The sequence below is a fragment of the Ascidiella aspersa genome, chromosome 4 (assembly GCF_963924565.1).
Source record: "Ascidiella aspersa chromosome 4, kaAscAspe10.2, whole genome shotgun sequence".
In the NCBI taxonomy this organism is placed as follows: Eukaryota; Metazoa; Chordata; class Ascidiacea; order Phlebobranchia; family Ascidiidae; genus Ascidiella; species Ascidiella aspersa.
In genome coordinates, this window is record NC_139450.1 from 1,103,173 (window position 1) to 1,126,838 (window position 23,666).

At 35.8% G+C, this 23,666-nt stretch overlaps 1 protein-coding gene across 1 annotated transcript in view; it reads left to right on the forward strand.

Annotated features, from left to right (window-relative positions):
* The first annotated feature begins 319 nt into the window (after window positions 1–319).
* Window positions 320–23,666, forward strand: part of LOC146146538 (dedicator of cytokinesis protein 9-like) — a 121,980-nt gene continuing 98,633 nt past the window's right edge. Inside the window, exons 1-9 of the mRNA XM_083388357.1 lie at window positions 320–537; window positions 6,894–7,007; window positions 10,429–10,518; window positions 11,455–11,574; window positions 13,662–13,790; window positions 18,106–18,249; window positions 21,656–21,818; window positions 22,715–22,890; window positions 23,372–23,512. Of these exons, the coding sequence (XP_083244483.1) occupies window positions 421–537; window positions 6,894–7,007; window positions 10,429–10,518; window positions 11,455–11,574; window positions 13,662–13,790; window positions 18,106–18,249; window positions 21,656–21,818; window positions 22,715–22,890; window positions 23,372–23,512 (1,194 nt within the window). The 5' untranslated portion in view covers window positions 320–420. The remainder of the gene's footprint in view (window positions 538–6,893; window positions 7,008–10,428; window positions 10,519–11,454; window positions 11,575–13,661; window positions 13,791–18,105; window positions 18,250–21,655; window positions 21,819–22,714; window positions 22,891–23,371; window positions 23,513–23,666) is intronic.

Below are 23,666 nucleotides of genomic sequence, written 5' to 3' on the forward strand. Positions count from 1 at the left end.
AAATATTTTTTTTTTTAAGTAAACAAAATTTTGAACGACATATATATATATATATATATATATATTGAACAAAAAATTTTTAAGTTATATTCATTATTTATAAATTAAAATTCGTTGTTTTCCTATGTTTCTTTAGGTATTTTTGTAAAACTATACCAGGGTGAACATATTGTTGATACCTTTCGTAAAAGCTTGAGAACTACTGTTCTATAGCATATGGTCTTTTAGCCACAAATAGTAATTCAATAATGCATAAATTTTAGATTTTTTTTTGTTTACAAATCTTAAAATTTCCATTAAATTTTCAGGGTTTTGTTTATTTTATAAATGTTTTCGTTTGTTTAAAACCTACTTGCAAGAACACAGGACTAAGCACTCAAAGGATTAAATAAGGCCCAAAAGTCGTGCCTCATTGGCAAGATGCCAGAAACGAGAAGATTCGCCCAGGGTCTTAAACGCAAAGGGACAGCCTCAAAAAGAAGGGAAAGCGCAAGCATTGCAACCAGGGCAAGCATTTACTCCGGAGCTTTTGACTTGGTAAGTTGCACAGTGTTTACCTTAAAACAGGGGTAACCACACTTTTCTCATAAATGGTATAATAACTGTAACTGTAAAGCCTTAACCATTGCAGACAGGATAACTGAAATGATTGTCGATTGTGGGCTGGAAAGTTTTCTTTCAGCAAACTTGGTTTTCGTTAAACAAACGAAATAAAATAATTGGGCAATAAAAACTGTAGTGAGCCTTAATGCATTGTCACGCAGTTTAACATTTTTTTAAAATTTAGATTTGAATTGCATTACACAAAATTTAAACTGTACCCTCATATTCATTAAGGAAATATGCCACGGGCCCACATTTAACAAAAACTGTGGTGAGCTTAATAAATTGTCATACAGTTCAAATTTTCATCAACATTTAATATTAATCCGCCACATTTGAACTGTACCTTAATATCTTCATTAAGGAAATATGCCACAGGCCGAATTAATTGACCCGACTTGCCCTAACCGGCATATTTTATTAAATGCGTCGCTTTGTCTGCTTGACGGCGCCAATCACTTTCTCTTGCGGCAACGCGTAGAAAAACAAACATTTCGAATCGTGTGTTTGCGTCTATTTTTGGCTCAATATACCACAAAGTGACGTTTTGAGCTCTGCTTTTGACCAAGTGATATTGGGTCAAGTTTCATCGCTGAATTGAGACTAGATAGGATTAATTGGCTTGGTTATGTACGTTGATATTTAACAAGCATCTATACGTTATCAGCGAGGCATTGATTATTTTTCTATTGGGCCCGATTATAAACCTACTCATTCATCGTTTCGAAGCAACGCTTGTTTGTTTTGGTCATTTCTTGTTGATGGTGCAATTAGCGTTTATACACAACAGCGAGGATTGATTCGTTGTAACTGCTAAACTGAACTGCAGCATTGCGTTACTACAAGACCTAAATTCGACGGTTTAATTAATAAGCAACGTCTGTCTAGCAAAACCTGAATTGTGTCCCGTTTGTTAAATTATGTACTTGACTCAATTGCATGCCACGAAAGTAGCATGAAATCCAGCAGCAACTGAAGTATGTGCAAAGTAAAACATATAGGCAACCGTGGACGTACGGCATTTGTGCCTGACAAAACTGTGTAAGTTCAAACTTGATAAGACATAGTTGTAACGGCTTGTCTTTTTTTCCAATATATTATGTCTTTCAACACTCCCACTAGATTTATGGTTGGTGTTGTTGTCCGCTAGACCAGCTTATATTCACACTTCCATTCTTTTAAAGCTTATCGTAGTGGTTTGTGGCAAAACAAAGTCGCAGCATAGCATAGTACTGGCCCAGCGATGTCTACATACTACATAGCCCTTAACAATTACGCGTTTTATAGCGGCAAAAAAAGAAGTTAATAGTATTTTTACTTGCTTCTTTGCGTTAACATGATACTTACTGATACATAAATACAAAGTAAATGGTGTTAAAATTTGTTGTCTTGTTTACACCTTCTACAAAAATAGACGAAACATGTAAAAAATGACGGTCGCAAAAGTAGCAATCGCATTATCGCAACAAAACGTATCTCAGTAAGGAAAAAAGGAAAATGTTTCTTTATTGTGTAGCACAACCTATAAGATTAAATTCAAATTAATGACACTGTTCTTTTTTGGCGTATTTACCGTTTTCACTTTGGTAAACGCAGCGTAACTCTATAAGTTCCTGTTAAAATGTTTAATGTATAATCAGTAATCATCCAAAAGGTCTAAACTTTCGACATGATACAGTTTCTTATTTACCAGTGAAGTAAAAACACTTCAATCCACCCACCCAGCTTCAAAGCAATTCACCACAGTTTGTACACGTGTGATTTTAGTTGCGTAACATCCTACATAGCAGAGCTTTGAAGAAAAACACTTCCTACGTTCACTTCGCGAACGCTCGAAATCAAAACAATGAAGTCTAAAAGTTTAAGGTAGTAAAATATCGAAGCCCATACAGAAGCAGGTAGCATTTTGTGAACGTTTCGAATATTCATGTTTAACAGCTTACTTCTGTGGGCTTTAATATTTTTACTACATCTAACTACAACCTCTAGTTATTATTCTCCAAAAGAATAATTTGTTTCGTCTACAACTTTGTTTCACCGTAAGAATCTGATGGTTTAAAATAGAATAAATTTTACAATACCTTAAAATTGTTGGTTTAATAGTGATAACATTTTTTAGGTATTCTTTATACTTTTACGTTTTGCTTTAACCAGATAATTATTGTTTAACATCAGAAAAAATAAACAACATACCGCCTAAACTTAGAAATCGCCACATTTTCACCATGACTAACAGTCCAAAAAATTCCCGCTAAACATTATTCGAAGCGAAACGACTTCAGGCACCTTTTACCTTTTTAGGAATAAAACACGATTACGTCAGTGGGCTATCGACCGGAGAATTCTTACGAGACCCTTAAACCAGCCGATCGCTCACTTTGCCGCAAAGTATTGGTGTGCAAAATATCTGGACGATGACTGGCTTTGGGCCGGGGCTGCGTGGCCTTTTTTAATTATTCTGTACTTGGGAAATACGCTTGCACCTTTGTCCGCATATTGTATTACAATGTTGACAAGCTTGCGAACAACCGTGCTTCATCAGGTCAAAATAGAAATGAAGTACAGTTGTGTTAAAGCTTGTGAACATTTTAATACAATAGGTCGTTTAAAAGTGCCACCGAACTATCAGGTTTAGCATACGACAAACATGGCTGTCAACAAAAATTATTTGCGCATAGCAGTAAAGAACTTTTAAGTATAACGGTTGAATGTTGCAGATAGATGCAGGTGAAATATAATGCTCGTAAAGAATGTAGCATTGTGCAAACTTTTCGAGTATTTCTTCATGTCAAAATTGAGGTTTTAGGAACAGAAAGTCTGCCAAAAACAAGGCCTGGCCAGTGGCCATTTAGTTCGGCCGTTTAAAGCAGCCCAGACAGCTCAAATAACTCAACTTATTTCATGCTTGAAGCCCGTGGTAACGCATCGCCAGTCAGAGCCATGAAGACCACAAGAACCAAAATCCAGTTCACCTGCGTTTCTACGTTGGCCTCCGGCGAAATATACGCCTACGTTATTTTTTAGGTTGTGCAAAAACGCACGAGGCTACAGTTGAAAAAAATTAACGCCGAAAGTTGCGTATTGTATCTGCTGTGATGAATTCGTGCTTTTTATGGCGGAATTGTTTCGCCGTTCACACGATTTTTAGTCGCTGACAAATAGATTTGCCTTTTTTGTAAAATATGCGAAATCAGTTCAGTTGTGACTAATATACGCAATAGAGAGACAGAATAAACAGTTTAGCTGTGTCCAAATACAGTTCGTCACATACGGAGTTCATAACAGCCTGTAGATAAACATAAGACTTCTTAACGCAGATTACAGTGTTCTTTAGCAGCTGGAAGCAATGTGTAGGCAAAATCTTGGAAACTTACAGTATCGTCTCAAACCCAGTCTAGTGGTTATAAGTGTGTTTGCTTAAGTATTGGGCCAGTTTTCTTGATTGTTTTCCCAGCAAAGTGGCATTGAAAGCTTTTTTATTGTGCTTTTACGAGGCTCTGCATTGTAGCAGCCGCCATTCAACCTTCAACCATTCAAACTCCCTTTGTATTGTTTTCTGGTGCATTGGAAGTCTGAAAAGTACAAGTAAGCGATATATGAACGTGCAATGATCGATGTTTACTCAATACTCAGGCTATGACGTCATGCATTTGCTGGCTTCCGTCGCTTAATGCAACTAGCTACTCTTTCGTGCAATTCTCTGGAGAAATTTCAACGGTTGCTAATTGCTGTATACATTTGTACCGTCTGCTCGCAGGCACTTAAACAATACCAGTGGTAGTTTTTATATTAATTGACAAAGTTGTTTTTATTTGTACATTTTTGTGCTTTTGTAAGGCGATATGTACGGCCATAATTATTGTATTTGTAAAACACGAAAGATTTCGCAAATGTAGCATTCAGGTCGCACAACACACATTTTTTAAATTATTTATTTGTACGCTTCGGGCTAATTGTGGTAAATGTAATGCTGATAGTGTGTTCAACAACGACATCGTAAGACTCAATAACACTGCCGGCAATGGTTTTTGTTTAAATAAATCTCGATAAATAGATTTTCAAATTTTCCGAAGCCAAGCGCACGTGTAGTGTAGTTAATTGCTAAAAATGACGTTTTTTGGGTAAACTATGCACGGATCTGTGATGTAACTTAATGACAAATGTCAAAGGCACAGAGGGCAAGTAAATCAACATCATCTTGATTAAGACGTTTCGATACGAGCTTGTGTCATAAAATATATTCAAACCTCATGTTTAAAATGTGGAATTCTCATCATTCTGGATTGATCATAAATTATTATAAAGTGCGTATCGAAAGTAGAAACGTTTTTATCAAGATGATGTCGATTTACTCCAACTTTTTGTCTTTTTTTTGCAATGTTCATTGAAAAATATACCACACCCAACGTTTAAGTGTCAAACGATGTAGCGATTTTTACCATCAGTGAAAACGACAAACTTATTTCCTATTTATCAGAAACAAGGCGAGGAAAATTTCTCCCAATCATTGAATCACTGCTGAATGAATGCAACAAAGCTTATATTACCTAAAACAAATTAATAATGATATTTTGTTCTGTTTGTTTTGTCCACTTTAAACTTTCGAAAAGTTCAGCGAAGAAATTGGGCCAAAGTTCCGCTGTTGTACTTAGGTTCACTGGAGTAGAGCTTGTTAAATTAAAACTACCGTGTGGAGCATAATGATTAAAAGTTGTAGTTCGACGTAATAGGAATAAAAAATGGGCTTATAGATATACATATGGCTTGTGTATATGTTATTTATATACCCACAACGTCTAACTCAAATCTACTGAATTCCAACAAATTAGACTTATCTCATTAGCAGGTAAAATGTGCAATAAATCAACTACGAATTGATCGAATGTTGCCAACCACATTAACAAAACGAAACTATTTCATAATCGGCATTGAGGCATAGCGTTATGACGCCCTGGTTAATTTACATGTACATTTCAGCCGTAACATTACACGTCTGGCATGAGTGGCATATGTTGCTTTGTTTTGGCTGGTTCGTCTGTCAGGTCAGATAAGCGTGGGCAACTCTCAGTTACTGTGCTTTTTTCTGGCTTCTTGTCTTGCATCAGCAATTGTTTGTCCCACACAATAATTAATACAAGGAAATGCGTTGTAAGGTTTTTCAGACCAGGTCTAGCTAGTTGATGTCCTACGGTGCATGTTTTTCGGTTTCAAAGTTTTACTATTTAAACAGTATAAGCATTTGTTTTTAGTTTTGATATTTAGTAGAAAGATTCAGTTGAGTTTGATGTCTTACGTTGGACTTTTTAGTAGTAAACAATACAAGAATTTATCTTTTTCGGCTATTTAATACAAAGATTCTGTTTGTTCAGTTCCGTATAGTGCAACACAGTGTGATAAAGTTGGTAGCCAATTAGTTCAGAATTAGACGAATTTGAACGCTTTTATAAAAATTAGGGTGATTGTAGACATATTGTCCGAAAAAAAAATAATTACAAAGCCTTAAATAATAATGCAGACCGTATTCAGAACATATGTAAATTACGCGCGCTTTAGGCTAAGATTATTATTATTATCAGCTCAATTTACGTGTTTGAATTTATTGTAGCTTTGAAATTTCTTCATATACTTTTCAAGTCTTCATACTGCGTCTTAAATCTGTGAATATATCTAATGTATGCAACAAAGCGATTTTCTACGGAATGGTTAAACTTAACACGTTATTGCCTTGAAATAGACTTTGTAACTCTCCCAATTAGCTCTTTATAAACTTAGAGTCAATTATCAGCAGGAATTTATAAGTTGGCAGGAATAAGGTTACTCACTGCCTGCTGTATAAGCATATAAGTGTAGGATATATAGTATAGACCCACGTATATATAAGTTGTAAAGAAGCGAAGCCGATGGGGCGAAGTCGTGAAGAATCTCGTGGCAGCACCCACGACAATCAGGTAACTGTCACGTCACAATGCCCCGGTTAGATTTCGAATTGATTGATTGTTCGCTGCAGACAGGCTGAACAAATAGTCTAAATTGCACGCTGGCCTTACATTAAATGGTTCCAGGAGCAATTTACGTCCACAGGGCTCGAAATTTATTTTTACTCTATATTCTAGAAGTAAATTTCGAGCCCTGTGCTTGGTCCGTGTTTATAAAAAAAAGGTGTGCGTGGTCTGGTGGCCCACTGGATCCACCCCTTGGCCGGACAACTGTGCTTTTCAAATTTTTTGGATATAACTATCGAAATTCGAAAGTATCATGCATGTTTATCGCCTTGTTTGATTTTATTCCAGAATCTTCGTTCGTCTGAACCAGTGGATTACGAGGGATTTGTACTGAAGCGAGCTTCCGAGATACAGCACGACCCACTAAGAAGTCTACTCACATTCCCACATGACGATTTTGAGGTAAAACTCTACTAAAACTTTATAGTTTATCATATATGATTTTAAAATTCTTTTCTATTGCTTGCGATTAGCCATTTAAAAGTAACACTACCATAAAACAGAAGATTAAAAATACTCATTATTACACACTTTTAACGGTCCCGGTTATGTTGGAGGTCGTGAGTTTGAACCTCACCACAGACTAGTTGTTTTCCTAGCCTGCCTAGATTGATCGACTGATTTGGTTAGCCTGCGATGGCTTCCGGCGTACAATGCAATAGCGATGCGTATAAATAGAAACACGCTAGCCTTGGTGGAAATAGCCTTAATTTTTTTACAAGGTCATAGGGCGTATATTTTTTATAATAACTTTGTTTGGTGGTGAAAGACCAAACAACCACGACCCACCATACAACATTATTGTTAAAATCTCTTTTAAACTGTTTATTAGGTATGGTTAGAGCAAAAAGTTGTTGTCGCTTGCAGTAAGATTGGTTTAAACGCAACATTCTATTTTCGCGTACTGATAACTTTGTGCACACTTTTTCTAACAGCTCATTAACAAGACAGTATAGCAATGTTGATATGCACGTTATTTTCTGTGCTTTGATATATTAAGAATTAGTGGCATTTTCGATACAGCCAATATGCGAATTCAAATCACGGCTTCCTTGAATGGGTAATTTAACGTTATCGTGTCAGACACTTATTCCGGTTAGCAAAATAGTTGGTCGTGGCCACATCAAGTTATAAATAGACTCCCAGTATTTGGAATTGGTATAATTAGATTCTCTCCTAAGTAACTATCTCAGCTGATACCTCAGTGTGGTCTGGCTCACGTCATTTACGAATGACGTAACACATCTGACGAACAAGGTTCTTGAACAAGGTTCAGATAAGAACACAGGATACCAATTCCCACGCTTCCTATTTAAATATAAACACCACCGGTAATCTGAACAAGTTATGCATCAGTAAACCGTGGGCATTTTACATTTAAATGAGAAACAAAGCAAAAAGAGTGCTTTGAATTATTTACCATGATAATTCGCTGCAAATTACCGCATTTTTTTCCTATCGCCGACGCTACTCATTACTGCAAGACCTCAATTAAACTTGTTTTTTAGGTACCATTAACTATATACATATTTTTTTCTTATTCGCGAACCAGAAAAAAGTTAGCGTTTCAGACGGCACTGACTTGTTATCTAAACGTCCTGCAATCATGTTTAAGCGCTTAAAGCATGCTAACTTGTTAATTAGAGCAATTCGTTTCGCCTGCATGAGCGTTTACTGGCCCGCCCGCAATTTCTGGTATTTTGAACGAGTTAGTTCTTGACAAAAACGCATATTTGTGGTTGGAACATAAGCTTTGTAGGTCGCAGTTTGTACAACCTGCGATTTTGTGCTTTTTATGCTCTTAATTTCGGCACATTTCTGACACAACTTTCGTAACGGCCAGTGGTCACTTATAATTTAAAGTTATATTTTATAGATTCCGTAATTAAGGATTCCTATATAAACTGTTGCTACCGTGCACAATGCTATTCAAAGTAGCTCCCCTTGTAATTATTTTTTTCATGCATTGTGCGTACTTTTGGCGTCATTCAATGCGACTTGAATAGTTTGCCGAAACATAAGAGAAGAATATAAATACTAGACGAGCTGTTTTGATTAATATAGGAATTAGATTAAAAAATATCTAATTCAATTAAATTTTAAAAGTCAACAATTTATTGCTTAAGCACAGTTTGCAAAAAATCCTGTTGTTTTTTTTAAAACGGCTCCATAAGGAAATTTTAATTTACTTGTTAACGGCTGGGTAAGTTATTCTCCCCACGCAGATTGTACATTGTCGTTCACGGGTAGAGAACAAAGTTTAGCTGTCGGAAAAAACATAATGAATGCTTTGAGGCAACTTATTACCACCTAATATACTACTAAACAATGAAGTTATTTAAAACCGATTTTATTCAAATAAAATGGGAACGCCGTTTCGATAGTGGTCACCCCTGGATGTATGGCAGGTCATTCACCTCTATAAACATCTGGTAGTGGTATTTATTCGGTTCAACTCAATCAATCGCGTCCTAGTTCGTATCTCGCTTGATTTAACGACAAAAGAACCACAGAATAAAATGTGTCAGACAACGACGCTTGAAGTTAGTTAGAGTTTGACCTGGTTATTTAACGAACCTGTAAAATAAACATGAGGTGACATTAACAACTGGAACAGGTCGATGACATAAAATTGGAATTAGATCGAAACTCTGCTTGGGTCACGTGCGAGGTAATGTCATTCTGTTGTACAATAAAACTCTAAATCGTTCAAAATGCGGTGGGTAGTATAATCAAACTTTACTCTGCTTAGCCAAAATTAAACTAAAAGTTAATCGACTTTGCACAGATATTCTAGCTCCACAAAAATATATGGGATACATTTCTGTACTATGTTGACGGTGCATTGCCATTTAATCGATCGTCCATTCATAAATGTACACCTTAGAGTTCTCCTGGCCGAATGATTTCAGTTGATTTTTTCAACGCTATTTGATATCATATAAATCAAAAACAGCTCCTCTGGTAATTGTAATTGTTAACCAACGTTTCGGCAACCTATACAAGCCGCCTTCGTCAGGGTGATTGACACTGAACGCTCGTACAATAAATGGAAAGGAAAAAAAGAAAAAAACAGAAATAAACGCGAGCAACAAAACGATAAGAAAATAATTAGCAAGTCCTTCAGCAGGTGCTTGTAGCATGCAGAAAGCATCACGTCAGTTTTGACGTTCATGGTGTTACCCTTCCTATGAATATTCCACGATTCCAAAAATAATCTTTTCCTGTAGTCTGATTCTCGTGCTATTATTGAAGCGCCACCAAAATCAATTTGGTGGTTTCGGGAAACAGCCTCCAGTGCTACTTATTTGATATCCTTTATACACGACATCGTCATCGTTGGCCAGTACGACTTCCGAAGTGTCTGTTTCCAGTTACAAATATTCACATATGTGTAATGATGTTCGATAATATCGGATCGGAGCCGATACCCGATAACAAGTCGTAGTATCTGTACTCGACCGATACATCGGTGCCGATCTGATACCAAGTTGGTATGAAATAGGAATTTAAGCACTGATTTTCCATCAAACGCAGCTATTCAACCTTAAAATGTAAGGTAATAGAAACTGTAGATTAACAACGAGAGGTAACTAAACTTCACCAACCTACAAAAATACCGTTAAACGTTGAAATTTAACCTATCTTGCTTATTTGACCATAATAATGACACCATTTCGGGTCGGATGACCATACTTTTTGTCCAAAATAGTGCGTATCTGTATCAGAATAAAATGGCAAGTACCGGATATTTGCATGTGTGTTACTTTTTAAATGCTGTGTTACGTGCAAGCACTAACCTTTAGCGAACTCTATTTCGCAGGCCAACATTCGTCAACGTGAACGACGAACTGTGGTTGACACCGTTCCTGTAGGTGCCTCAAAAGAAGCATCCAGTTTGTTTGTGAAAGAGGTATTTTATGGATCTTTTTAAGTATTAATTTGATAAAAATTTACGTCCTAACTTTGCCATTCATTTTTGGTGCGAAAAAATAATTTTGTGCAAGACTTAAACTCTCGCAATGACAACCACAACGATAGTCTTACATTACAGTGTTGAAATAAGTCAAATACAGCAACCAAGTATCGCTATGTAATAATACTGATATGTCAGTTCTTTCCAATATTAAATCTACTATTGTTGCCACATCACACGTAACCACAGTTAAGTCAAAAACCTTCGAATTCTTCACAAGTAACGTGTCATAATTGAACAACTGTTGGTTTGTTAAAATCGCTTGGTAACACATCACTGAAGTTCAATAAAAATGTTTGCTATTTCTTGAAAAAATATCTTAAAACAACCCTTTATTTCAAACAGCACACCCAACAAAATACCGCTTCTCTGTTTGTATTACTCCAAGTTGTCGGCTAAGAGCTGAACAAACATGCGTTTTCACTTTATTTAAACACACCAACGTTAAGTATGTCATTACCGTTTGGTAAGAACACATGGATAATATTATGTCATTGGAACCATGGGTCAACGTGGTTTCCAAGATGGCATATTCAGTGCAACAGTCTTTTAAACCAGAAACTATTAGCATCGGTTTCTCTCTCATATACAAAACCCTAGTTAAAGACAGAATTGAATTTTGTTAGGGGAAGATAGGTTGCAAGTTAATTGTGTGTTTTTGTCTGACTCTGCAATGCTATGTGTCACCAAAGCCACCAATTACGTTTTTATCTCTAAGTAATGGCACTTCAACAGGGTGCATTTAAACCATCGCTAGCTGATTTATGCCTTAAAATTAGAAAAAGCGGGTAATACACAGGTTACGTGTATTTAGGTAATTAAACCTGCCATTTATGTGTACGTATTTGCCTTGACTTTAAATGCTTTGTGCAGTGCATCAAGACCTACTCGCAGAACTGGAGTCTTATCGAGTGTAAATACGAGGATTATGCTGGAAGTTACCTGGACTTACCAGCTTCTGGTGAAACAGGACCTCCAGTGCTACCTCAGCAGGTGAATTATCGTAAACTTAGATGTTATTATATTTTAATTTGAGTTCTAGGCTTGTATTCTGACCAATACGGATAAAGATTTCAATGTTTGAATGTTCTCGTTATTTATTTGAAACCTTAGGTTAGGGCTGATAACAATTTTAAGTCGTTAAACAAATGTTCGATCGGTATTGGCTTTAATTCGTTTTAAAATATTCTTAATTCACGTTTTATTCTTATTCATTATTTTGTTAAATGTGCGAATTGTATGAAGGCATTCAATCCGGTATTAAATGTTTCAAAGATAGTGAAAATTATTTTAATAAACCTATTTTATAACCGGTGCATTAAAAGTCTACATTAATTGTTTTAACAAAATTCCTTCTCAGACAAAATAATATGCTCTGCCTAAAGCAAATCTATTAACACCTTATTTAGTGTTGTATTAAATGTAATTTAAACGTAATAGCCTTGACCTTATATCATTCCAAGTAGGTTATATTTAGTCTCATTCAACAAGCGCAAGTTCTACCAACATATAGGCTCGTGTGTACAGAGCTCAATTGAACATTGTGCTCACGTCACTTTCACTCAATAACCTCCAACTTTACAGACGAGTGTTTACATAAAGCTGATGTTTTATGCCCTCCTATTCCACTCACGTGCTAACTGAAGGCTAAATGTTGTTTTACTGCCTTTCATAAGTTCATGTTAAGCTCAAACCCTACTTCAGCTGTAATTGTATCTTTATTTAACCCAGTGTTTTTTAATTTATGTGTCGCGTAACACTGCAATATTTGATGCAACTTCACATGTATTGATCATCAAAGATTTCGAAACAAATTACGTTATTTTATTTAAAATTTGATATTCTCGCAATTTCGTACAATTCTGTTGCGCATTCGACATGAATATTTAACAGGAAATATACACGAGCACACCAATGAGAAACCAGAATCGATTTTTAAAGTGCTTTGGCGGGTGATTTTTCGCTCCTCTTTCGTTTGTTGGTTGTCATCAATGCATAGTGGAGTAATCCACATGTACTTCACGTATGAGTCATCTTGGGATAAAGTGACTTTGTAAAGTAACACCAAACCCCTTTGAGCCGGCCGATTTAATGACTCGTAAGAGTCGTTTTTTTACCAATTTTTATATTGATTCCATTTTTTTGAGTAACTTCAATTACTTGAATTTACATCAAAGTGCATGCAAACTTAAACTGTTGGGCCTAACTTTGTGGATTTGGTTTGATGTTATTCGAAGGCGAATTGGCAAAGTGGCTTAAAAGCATTGTCTAAGAAAATGTGATAATTGCGCTTAAATATCCTTCGGAGTTTTCTGGCATAATATTCAGTCATTTATTGACATGTAAGTGAAGTATATCACGCCTATAATAGAATTATCTTATTGACTTTAACTACATGTCAGAAAACTTCAGAAAAGTAATGTTCGCTTCTATTAGTCATAATTAATTTCCCTTCTGCCTTAGTCATAATTTACTTGCAAGGGCCACCTTTATATAAACATTTAGTTTGCCATCGATTTCATTTCATAATTTCTTACTTTTTCTGGAGATGAATTGGAATCCATAACTTTCATTTAATGGGTGGCGGTTTGGTGTGTCCGATGTCATCGGTTTGGGCCCGATGCCCCATATTAATTGCTAGTACCGGTAATCGTTCGATACTAGTGTGATTTGGTGCCGATTCGATACTAAATTGTGAATCAGTCGTGATTTGCAAACCAACGTAGCGCTTTCTACTTAGAGATTGAAACTTATTAAAATACAGTGGGATAGCAACTGAAGATGACTGAAATTCTTAGCGCGAAAACAGATTTTGCGTAATAACCTGGAATAACAATTTTTAAACTATTTATTTATCTATTAATGAATATTAAAGCGTAGTAAAAACATCATTGGTACCGAATGAGATCGCGCATCTTTTATAAAAAAATGGGGCATCGGCATCGGAAGAAAATATCAAGTGACGGACAATCCTAGTAACAAAACTACAAATATTACCTTCTATACTTTAAAGCAAGTGTTTGACAAAATGCATTGAATAACGCCTCTAATAAGTATTTTAACACGAAATTTCGTTCCAGTTGTTCGAAGTTGATGAAGAGAATGACATTGAAGAGGATGGTAACGTATCTTCACCCAAGGAAGGTGTTACCAAGAGGGGTTGGCTCTACAAAGCACCTGCGTATGGATCGTCCAGTATCTCCATAAGGGTAAGGACGTTTACTTGTTTTTGGAGCGTAATGGTCGGACGTTTTATGAAGTATGTCGGATAAATTTGTGAAATATTTTCAAATAAATCCTAAGATAATGGTTGGAGGTTGTAGTTAGACGTAGAATGAATATCAAAGCCCATATAAGTAGGTGGCATTTTGAACGTTTGCGAATAATCTTCGCATTTTAAAAATGAATAAAGACATATTCGAAACAATCAAAATGCTTGTTCTTGTTAATGTTTAAGTGAATTTTCGTATATTGTATGCCTTCTTTGCTAATAACTTAATAGGCGCTATATACAAAAAGCGAAAAAACTTATCGTTTAAATCTAGATACGATTTGGGAGTTTTATGATAAAACTCATGTTTTTTGTCAGATTTTCACACACTTTTTATCAAACAAAAAAATAATTAATCTAAATACGCAACCGTAACAGTTGGAGGTTAATCTATTTCGCTTTAGTACGAGACATTGTAAACAAAAAAATATAACCATATATTATTGGAAATATGAAAATAAGAAACTAAATTAATGGATTAACTTTATCTTTGTATTTTTTAAGCTTCTTAAAATCGTATAAAACCCTACGCATTATTGCAAGTCAGTAAACATTTGCATGTCTCTTACCTACACAACGTGGACCACAGGCATTTGTCTACTTGTATTCTTTCCCACAATTATGAGGGGTTTGAAGGGCGCGTATGCACGCGAGAAGCCGTAGTTGTTACGTCACAATGCGCTGTAATTATACTTGGAAGTATGGTGTTGACTCGCATAAATAAGGGGTTGCCCCGAAGAATAGAAGGACACTACGTCATTGCTGGTTATGGGAATTATATACGATGTCCATAATAGACGTTAGTAAGAAGTGGTCTTACGTGCCGTAATTCCCCTAATGTGTAAATTGTCTGTCGAAAGACGCCAAATTTGGCCGAAATTAAATGTTTGTAAAACTTTTAAACACGCCTCATAAAAGTTTGCTTTTATTTGTACAAATTTCTACCTTACATAGGTTCAGAACAAATGTATTTATAACTTAGCTAGAGAAAACACGATTTCAAAGATGTCGAAATTTTAGCACATTGGCGTTTAAATTACTGTAAATACTGTTCCCAGCCAAGGTTTTATTTATCCCTCTTACTATTTTACAGAAACTAAATTACTTTTAAAATGTGTGAAACAGGCAACGCGTTACGTTGCAAAGTTGAAAGAATTATTAGGTAAGGTAGTGATGCATATGACTTTGGTGTGGGTTTGGAGTTGAGTTAAATGTTGTAGACACCTAATTCTGGACAATTAAGTCTTTTTCCGAAGGGTTTAGGACTTATTCTGGTTTAAACGTTATTTCGGCCATTGGGTATTAGTCCTATTTTGGTCTTATTCCGAACTGTGTTTTGATCCGGCGTTGGATGTTGTTCTTATTTCTGTCTTATGGCTCCTGCAAAATGTGTCGCTTTACTCGAGATTTCACACACTACGGACTACATGCGTGTTGAAATGACGTGTTGAAAGTATCTTGGTCGCAGCCTGTTATCCGGAGTCTTACTTTGTGCGAGCATTGAATGGGAATCGTCACTACATCCTGTTCCACAATGCCACATATGAGAAACTCGTGCAATGCTGTCACTGGTAGCAGACAAATTCATGGTGCACAGGGGTATGAGATGAAATAGTAACTTTATGGGGCTCGCCGAACAACTGTTTAACGCCCCTTAATTGGTAATTCACTGACAGGTTATTTTAGCGCTTCTTAAAATTGCCAGGTGCGCCGCGGGCAAGTGAAAAAAAATAATATTTACAACATATATTTCTTTACTTTTCTATTCGGCTTATCTCATTGATCCCACAGTACTTTTAAGATATGTAACTATGAAGCATATACAATAATTAAGCTGCTAACAATTCAAGGCTAATACTGGTATGTCCGACAAATTTTGCGCTTGCTTCGCTCGCCAGTTGCGTCCGGGATGCTTACTTTTATGCAACAACGATAAATTTATTAAAAAATCCGCTGATTCTAGTTCACCCAGTGATTTGAAGTTCGAAGCAATTCCTCGATTTCATTTTGCCAGGTACGGTAACTGTGCCTACATGGGGGATTTCCCTGCTATGTGCCATGCGTCATTGCTTTTGTGACGCGACCATTGTTGGTCCCTTCACAATGCATCGGGGGTTTGCTTACTTTGAAGTGGTTAGGGCTGTCAACTGTGTTTACATTGCCATCCCGGTTCCTTTTTTATAGCCTGAGTAAACAGGCTTGGGACTTGTGAGACTTTTGCTAAGTGGCCTGTGATAAACCTACTGACGGATTGTTGATAAAACAGGGTAAAAAGTAGTATCAAAACCCATATAAGAGTAGGTAACATGCCGCCAACTTCTACATCTGCTTTGATATTTTTACTACGCCGAACAAAAGTTCCAAAATGTTATAAAAAATATCCAAATAGTATACTAAGAATTCCAAATGGTATACTCCAAATCTATAAAAAATATTATTTAAAAGCGCCTATAGAAGTAGAACTGGTAATATCCTAACATGTTCTCAAATATTTTATTGCGTTTACCAAGTGCCTTATTTTGTAAATTTACGCCATTTTTATCGTAACTTCAAAAAATAATTAAACATTTTTATTAGCAGCCTGTAATATCTAGTACACAGCATGACCTAAAGCCAAAAAACCTACATTACACCATCGGAACTTTGTAATTTGATACAAATTCTACAGGACGTTCAATTCTTAGGTGGTTTGTTTCCTTACAAACAAAGTTGTTTCTACTTTCTACATTTGGTTATTGTCTGGATCTATTCCTGTCCTATCTGTTGGATGTGCCTATTCAGTGATGGTTTCCATTATTTACACGGTTTGCGATATTGTCCTAAAAGAACAACACTATGAAATTATACCAAAGCAAGTCTAGTAATGAATTTAATAAATGAAAATGAACAATTCACAAAACACACACAAATATTTAAAATAAATCCTAATTAATTTTGTTAGTTCAAAATTAATTAATTTTTGTTAGCATCTCTTAAACTTAAAGCAAGGATGGCCAATTTTTTAAAAATAAAACTAATGAAAAAACACTTTTGTAGCACGATGTCCGTTTTACTGAACCTTGTGCTTCAAATTGCATTATATGACTAACCGGAAAATTTAACGCGCTTTGCACTTTAATACAATTGTAAGAAAAATGGACCTGAAATACATGTATGTTTAATCTCGCTTGAAGTGACATGGTTAAATATATTGCTTTATATTTAGGCAAAAATAACAAAATCTAAATACTAGAATCTATTCGGGTTAATTGCTGAGTTAATTTGCCGGAAGAAAATAAATTTTATCTAAAAAAGACTTGAGCGAAAATGCTAGCGTTGGAACAAAAATCCTCTTACAGCAAACAGCTGGCCGTAACCGTGTCAATTTTACCAAAACATTTTGTCTTTAAAGAACAGTTTTACCCATTTATAAATTAGAAAATATTGAAATATAGTAGCTGTTGAAAGTGCGAACTTTCTGACACACATTTTTTGTGGTAAATGTCATTCTCATGACCGTTTTCTCGGTCAGGGCGATATTTGCGGACTGTAACACACATCCACTTTAAATCTGTGTGAATTTTGTGTGAATTAAAAGCATTCGATCTTGTAGGAAATCAAGCGATTGTGAGAAATGCCAAAGTCAGGAAACTGGATTGCTGTAGAGTAGACTGTAGAGAGCTGACTGGGCTGTGGCGTTATACACTGACTCTTGTGCGCCTAAACAACATATTGCCTCAGTGCTATATATTTCCAAAACCAAAGTTTTAAGGAGACCCTCTTGCCTAGAGACAGTCCCCGGCGGCTTTATTAAAACTAAAAGAACTGGAAAATCACTACACTAGCCCAGAACACTGGTATAGAGCATGTCAAGTTCAATTTGCATCCGGAACCTAAAAGCAGGAAACATGACGTTGTGACATATTGCCCGGCTATATAAATGCTAGTTTGTTATCGTTAAGATAACAAACAGGAATTTCAAAGATAAATTAACCTGGCAGCGCATTTTTCCTGAATGAATTTAAAACCAAATTTAAATTGAATTTTAAACTCTAGGCCAACTTATGCAGTTGTTATTTTGCCCACTACAGTTGTTATTGTATATTTATTTGTATTTCCTTGGTATCACAATAATTAAGTTAATAAAGTTAGACAGTTTTTTTTACATTGCCCGCGATCGTAAATCCCAACATATATCCGTCCCTTTATATTTCAGTGTCCCCTTTAGACCACGGCCGTCTCAGAAACTTAAAAAACTACACTTACCTTTTCAGTCGTTCAAGCGTCGTTTCTTCCACTTAAAGCAGCTTCCCGACAGCTCATACATCCTCAACTTCTACAAAGATGAGAAGATCGGCAAGGAGCCGAAGGGGGCCATCTACCTCGACTCTTGCATTGGTTCGCATACGGTGAGTGGGGTGAGTGCAACTTGCATCTGTGGTGCAGCTTTTTATCTTGGTTTTCTTTTGTTTTTTGTTTGCTCGGTGTGTTTCTACAACGCTGGAGAATTACCGACATGCTTTTAGGAAATATGGAATCTCCCATAAAATAATACTAATTTACCAAAAGGTAATTCACTAAGGAAATGCTGAATTATTAAACTGAAACGTAATGTACTAAATTTACTAAAATAATGCAGCAAAGATTCCTGAAACTTTCCAAAGCGATGAATGAATTTCGAATAATCGTGTACCTCAACCCATGGGTCGCGAACCTATAAATTTGCCTTTCAAAAGTCTGAATGACTTTAAATTATTTCATCAAAATGTGTGGCCTACCTGAAATAGGAAGTAGGGATGTCCGACTTGCATTTTTTCCGATACCCGATATTTCGGACTAAAAGTATGCGATCTGATCCGATATGAAATGACGTCATCAATATGCTCAAACCAACAGATTAAATGAAAACGTTTAAAGGCATTTTGGTCGTTTGATTTGTTTAATTCGCCGACTGCCGGTATATTAGTTTTATAAGGTTAGATTTGTTAAGATTGGTTCCCAGCAAGGTTTGTTCTGAAATGTACAAAAGTTGTGGATGCAATACGAATACATAACTCATATTTAAAAAAATTGACTTTATTAATGCTATTCTTATTTCTTTTTTGTTTACTTTAAACTTGCAAGAAGTTCAGTGAAAATCTAGGAACGACAAAGTTTCGCAGTTATACTCACGCCAAATAGTCGCTGGCAAAAGGTTAAGAAACACTGGTTTAGCACATATTCAATCTCTCACATTATCTATAAAAAAATATTATTTAGTTAATAAACGAAAAGGTAATTCATTAAGGGAATGATTTGACAGAAATTCCTGAAACTGCCCTAGATGCGATATTTGCATTTCCCAAAATCAAAACCTTTCGCATTTAAAAAGAACATATTTTTACGCGAAAAATATATATACTAAAACAAATTTTCAAAATAGCGATTTAAAGATTTAATTAGACAGTTAGGCTGTGAGTATAAATACTTCAACGTTAGGCTTTTAATATTTTTACATTTTTCACTTTACATCTTCGATTTTAGGGTTTTGGCTTGGTGTAGTATGATCTCAAAAAAAATGGTTACATGGACCTTAGTATGCTGTCCGTGAAAAATTTTTTCTTGGGCTGGCCTTTGTACCATTTTGAGATGTGTGTAGGCTGTTAAATGTATACCCAAAATACTAAAAAGGCTCTAAAAACGATTAATGACTCCTGTGGATGCTATTTTGATTTACTAGGCTTACAGTAACGATTGGTTAGGACTCGCATCACGAATTCCTTTAGAAAATACCCTTATTAGCCAAATCACTAAAAACTAAGTCATGCCTCTATGTGCATATTCTCCAGCGTTGTATTTGTGTTTTATTTTATTTTGCTTTTAAACTTTTGTCCATGTCTTTCATTTCTTGCAACTAATTGTCATTCATCTCATACCCAGAGTTTTTAAACTTATTACAAACTTGCAAATAGTTTGTGATTTGAGCTCATTTCAACCCACATTTTCAGAAAAAATCTTAGCTATGTAAATTTACCTTTGAGGTAAATTTATTCTTTTAACATGCCGGAATTTGACGTTAACACTTGTGTTCATTTTTGGGGTGTTGTACTTACACGTTAGTTTATTAAAGTGGTCAAACAGCGCAACTTTGTAGAACCAAGATCTTAAATTCTATCCAAAACAATTTGCCGGTAACGCACTTTTTAAGCTTTACCGATTTTTTAATGATTTGGGGTAAAACTCGGCACAGGAATTTATTAAAACTCTAAAGCAGCAAAACTGTAATCAAACACTGTCTTAGATTTTATCCAAAACAATATTGTGGCGATAAAATTTTTTATCCAAAACAATATTGTGGCGATAAAATTCAGTTTTAGGTTGAAAAATTTAATCTTTTTACCTTTAACAAATAAATAACCTAAACAATTAACAAGATGCGTGAAATGCCTAGAATTTGATAACTCACGATTCGCACAAGCCTCCTTTGATTTAAATTATTCATTAGCTGGTCGCACGAATACTTCTCGTTTATCTCCCTGGCATGACTTGCTGTATTTTGTGTAGTAGTGGTTGCTGTTGCTAGGCAACCAACTGCGTCAGCCTGTTTTGTGAAAAATTTGAACTATTTTTGTCTTTATTAATAATATTGCTTGTTTCACCTAAAAATTGTTTTTCGACTAACGACTTAAATACGTTTGTTTTTGTTTGTTAATGTTACATAAAACAACATCTTTTACTTTTGAGTTGTATGTGTTTTGACAAACATACACATTTCCTTTTTTACCAAATTTCAATTTGGTTTGCTTTTTGAGATTTGAGTAACACCAGAATTAATAACACCTTGTTATACGTTGCTTGTTACTGTGTGTTTAATAATTTGCAGTTTCATAAAAATTAAAATCTATGTCGAAAGCTTTTACGTTCTAGCGAAGTAACGTTGTTCGATGTTTATGATTATATAGTTTATAAAATTTCTTAAACTCTGACATTTTAAAACTGGGTCGGCAGAACGAGACGTTTGGATTTCCAGCAAAGAAGTTGCCTTCACCATTAAACGTTTTTGTCCGGCTGAATAGCCTTTGACTTTGTCGCTCATAGACAGACAATTACGCTGTCGTTAAAGCATTAACTTAGTGTTAGTTTTTCCAGTTTCTCTTTTTATGTGATGCTGTGTTACATAATTTATCTTTCAGCCACTTTGTTTTTTGCAGAACCAAATGTAGAATAACAAATCCATAATATGAATCCCACTATATGGTTATTGATTGTCATTTAACTTTTATGTTTTTTCATTAAATACGATTTTAGCTGAACCATTGCAAAATATATTTAGGTCTTTAACGCCGCCGGAATCAAATTTAAATGCCCCTCTCCAAAAAAAGATCTTGAAACACCGTAATAACCCTATTTACACTAAAAGTCCCTTATAATCCCGAAATCACCCGTTAAGACTTGTTTATAAACTTCCAAAAGTGTTTTAGCTCCTTATCTCAATATGGAGTACAAAACAAGTGTTGTGCTGACATAAGTCTCTGTTTTTAAATGACTTGACTTGACTTAAGTCTTTTGACCAAAATGTACTTTAGTAATTTTGTCAAATATCTTGGGGTTACATTAGGTGTTTTTTATTGAGTTTTGCACAGTAAACAATTTGATTGTTGCATATTACGTTTGTGTTATATTTTAGTTGAACTGTTGCTCATAATCGGACTAGATTAACGACTTGACTGGGACTTGACTTGGAAGTTATTTTTCAGATAACTTGACTGGAACTTTAGCTATTTCTTAATGACTTGATCAGAACACTTTAACAACGCCTTTCAACCAGTAGTACTTGTGTTACAGACGACCAAGGGACGGAAACACGCGTTTGAAGTTCGCATGCAAGATCAGACGGTTCACCTGCTGGCAGCCGACTCTGATGCAGAAAGTAACGAGTGGATTGCCACCATCAACCAAGCGCTACAGAACACCATCAAGGCTGAGGTGTCGCATAGGGAGAGATGTGGTGGGTGGTGGTGGATAAGTAGATGAAATATGTGACTGAACTCTGCTTTTATTGCGTTCCTTTTCCGATTTCTTGTTTAAATGGTTTCTGGACCTAAAATAATATCAAGGGTTGCATAATTCTTGTGGTGATAACGTTTTTCGTTCCTTATATATATGTTTTTGCATTGTGAATAGGGATATTCGATAATATTGGATCGGAGCAGATACCTCATGCCAAATGGCAGAATCGGTACTCGTCCGATACTGGGGTAGTACCGGTGTCGATATGATACAAAAGTAGTTATCTAGGAATATCAGTCATAATTTGCGATTTAAAGCAGTGATTCTACCTTAAAAAAATGCAGAACTATCCTATAAGTAGATTAACAACTAAAGAAAACTAAACTTCTTAACGCTAAAGCGAATTAGGCCTAGTACCATGAAAAGATTACCATTGCGTTTTTATACATTTTGCTTGTTTGAGCATAGTGTTGACATAATTGTTGTTTGAGGACAATAATGACGTCATATGGTATCAAATCGCAATAAATTTTGTTCAAAATATCGAGTATCGTTATGAGACATCCCTACTGATGATCCCGGCCTTAAAAATTTGTCTATATTCCCAACTTATATAACCTGTAGTTTATAAACTGTTGCTACCATGCATAATAATATATTCAAAAAACACTCCCCTGGTAATTGTAGTTGTTAACCCACGTTTCGGCAACCTATGCAAGTCGCCTTCGTCAGCACTTACGAGCGGTCGGTGTCATTCATCCTGGCCAAAGCGATTTGAATAGGTTGCCGAAACGTTGGTTGACGATGTTTATTTTACTTAAAGCAGCGTTTCAATTCCTCATTATAGCATCGAATGCCTGGAGAACATTAGATTAATATAACCTGCTTTTACAGACCAAGAAGCAAAGGCGAACGGGGATTGCTCGGACCTCGGTGGTTTAAAGAGCACAATGCACCCTGAGCTTGTGAAGTACGCCCGGGAAACTGAGCAGAAGAACTCACTCGCTCGTAAAGAGGGGAGAATGAACTTGTTCCGTATATACCCAGACTTCCAGAACAGATACAACAAGGTAGGTAGAAGTAGTAACAAAAATGTTTTGAAATTATTAGTATGCCAACAAGGTGGCCAAAGGGAAAGCATTCAGCTCGAAATTTCACCGTGTAATATTTCCGTAAGGAAACAAGATATTTTGGAGCATAATGTTTGCAGGTTGTAGTAAGACGTAATAAGAATATCAAAGCCCATACAGAAGTAGGTAGCATTTTAAACGTTCACGGTCAGGTATCAGGTTCAATACAAGATATTGATCAGAAATTTTCACACATTACTAAAGCAATCTAACTTAGCCGCAATCAGATTGTTGTCTTTTATGTAGCTTGAAAATACTTTTGTTTTATAAAAGTCCAGACTTAAATTGCGGTTTGCTCACTGCTGAAAAGCACTAGTTCAACTTCCTTGCGCCCAGCTGTAAATAAACCACTAATTCCACGATCGAAATCGATTACAACATATTTGTTCAACATTTTAACTTCGCATAACTTTCGCTTCAGACTGCATACGAAGGGAAAGCCCCCGAGATACTCCCGCCTACCATAGTGAAACCGGCCACGCGAGTGATGGTGGCGTGCAAGAGCATAAGTTTCTCACTTCGTGGAGTTGTAATCGATGGAGCCGATGAACCCGTCACCAATGTAAGTGTATTTAACTCTGATACTCTCTATAACAGTGGTTCTTTACCGCCGCTGCCGACCCGCGTCAACTTTCCTGCCGGTCCGCCAAATATATTCCAATTTTATATCTCAATTGCAAAATGCAAGATGTTGAAGGCTTATCTATTAACTTTAG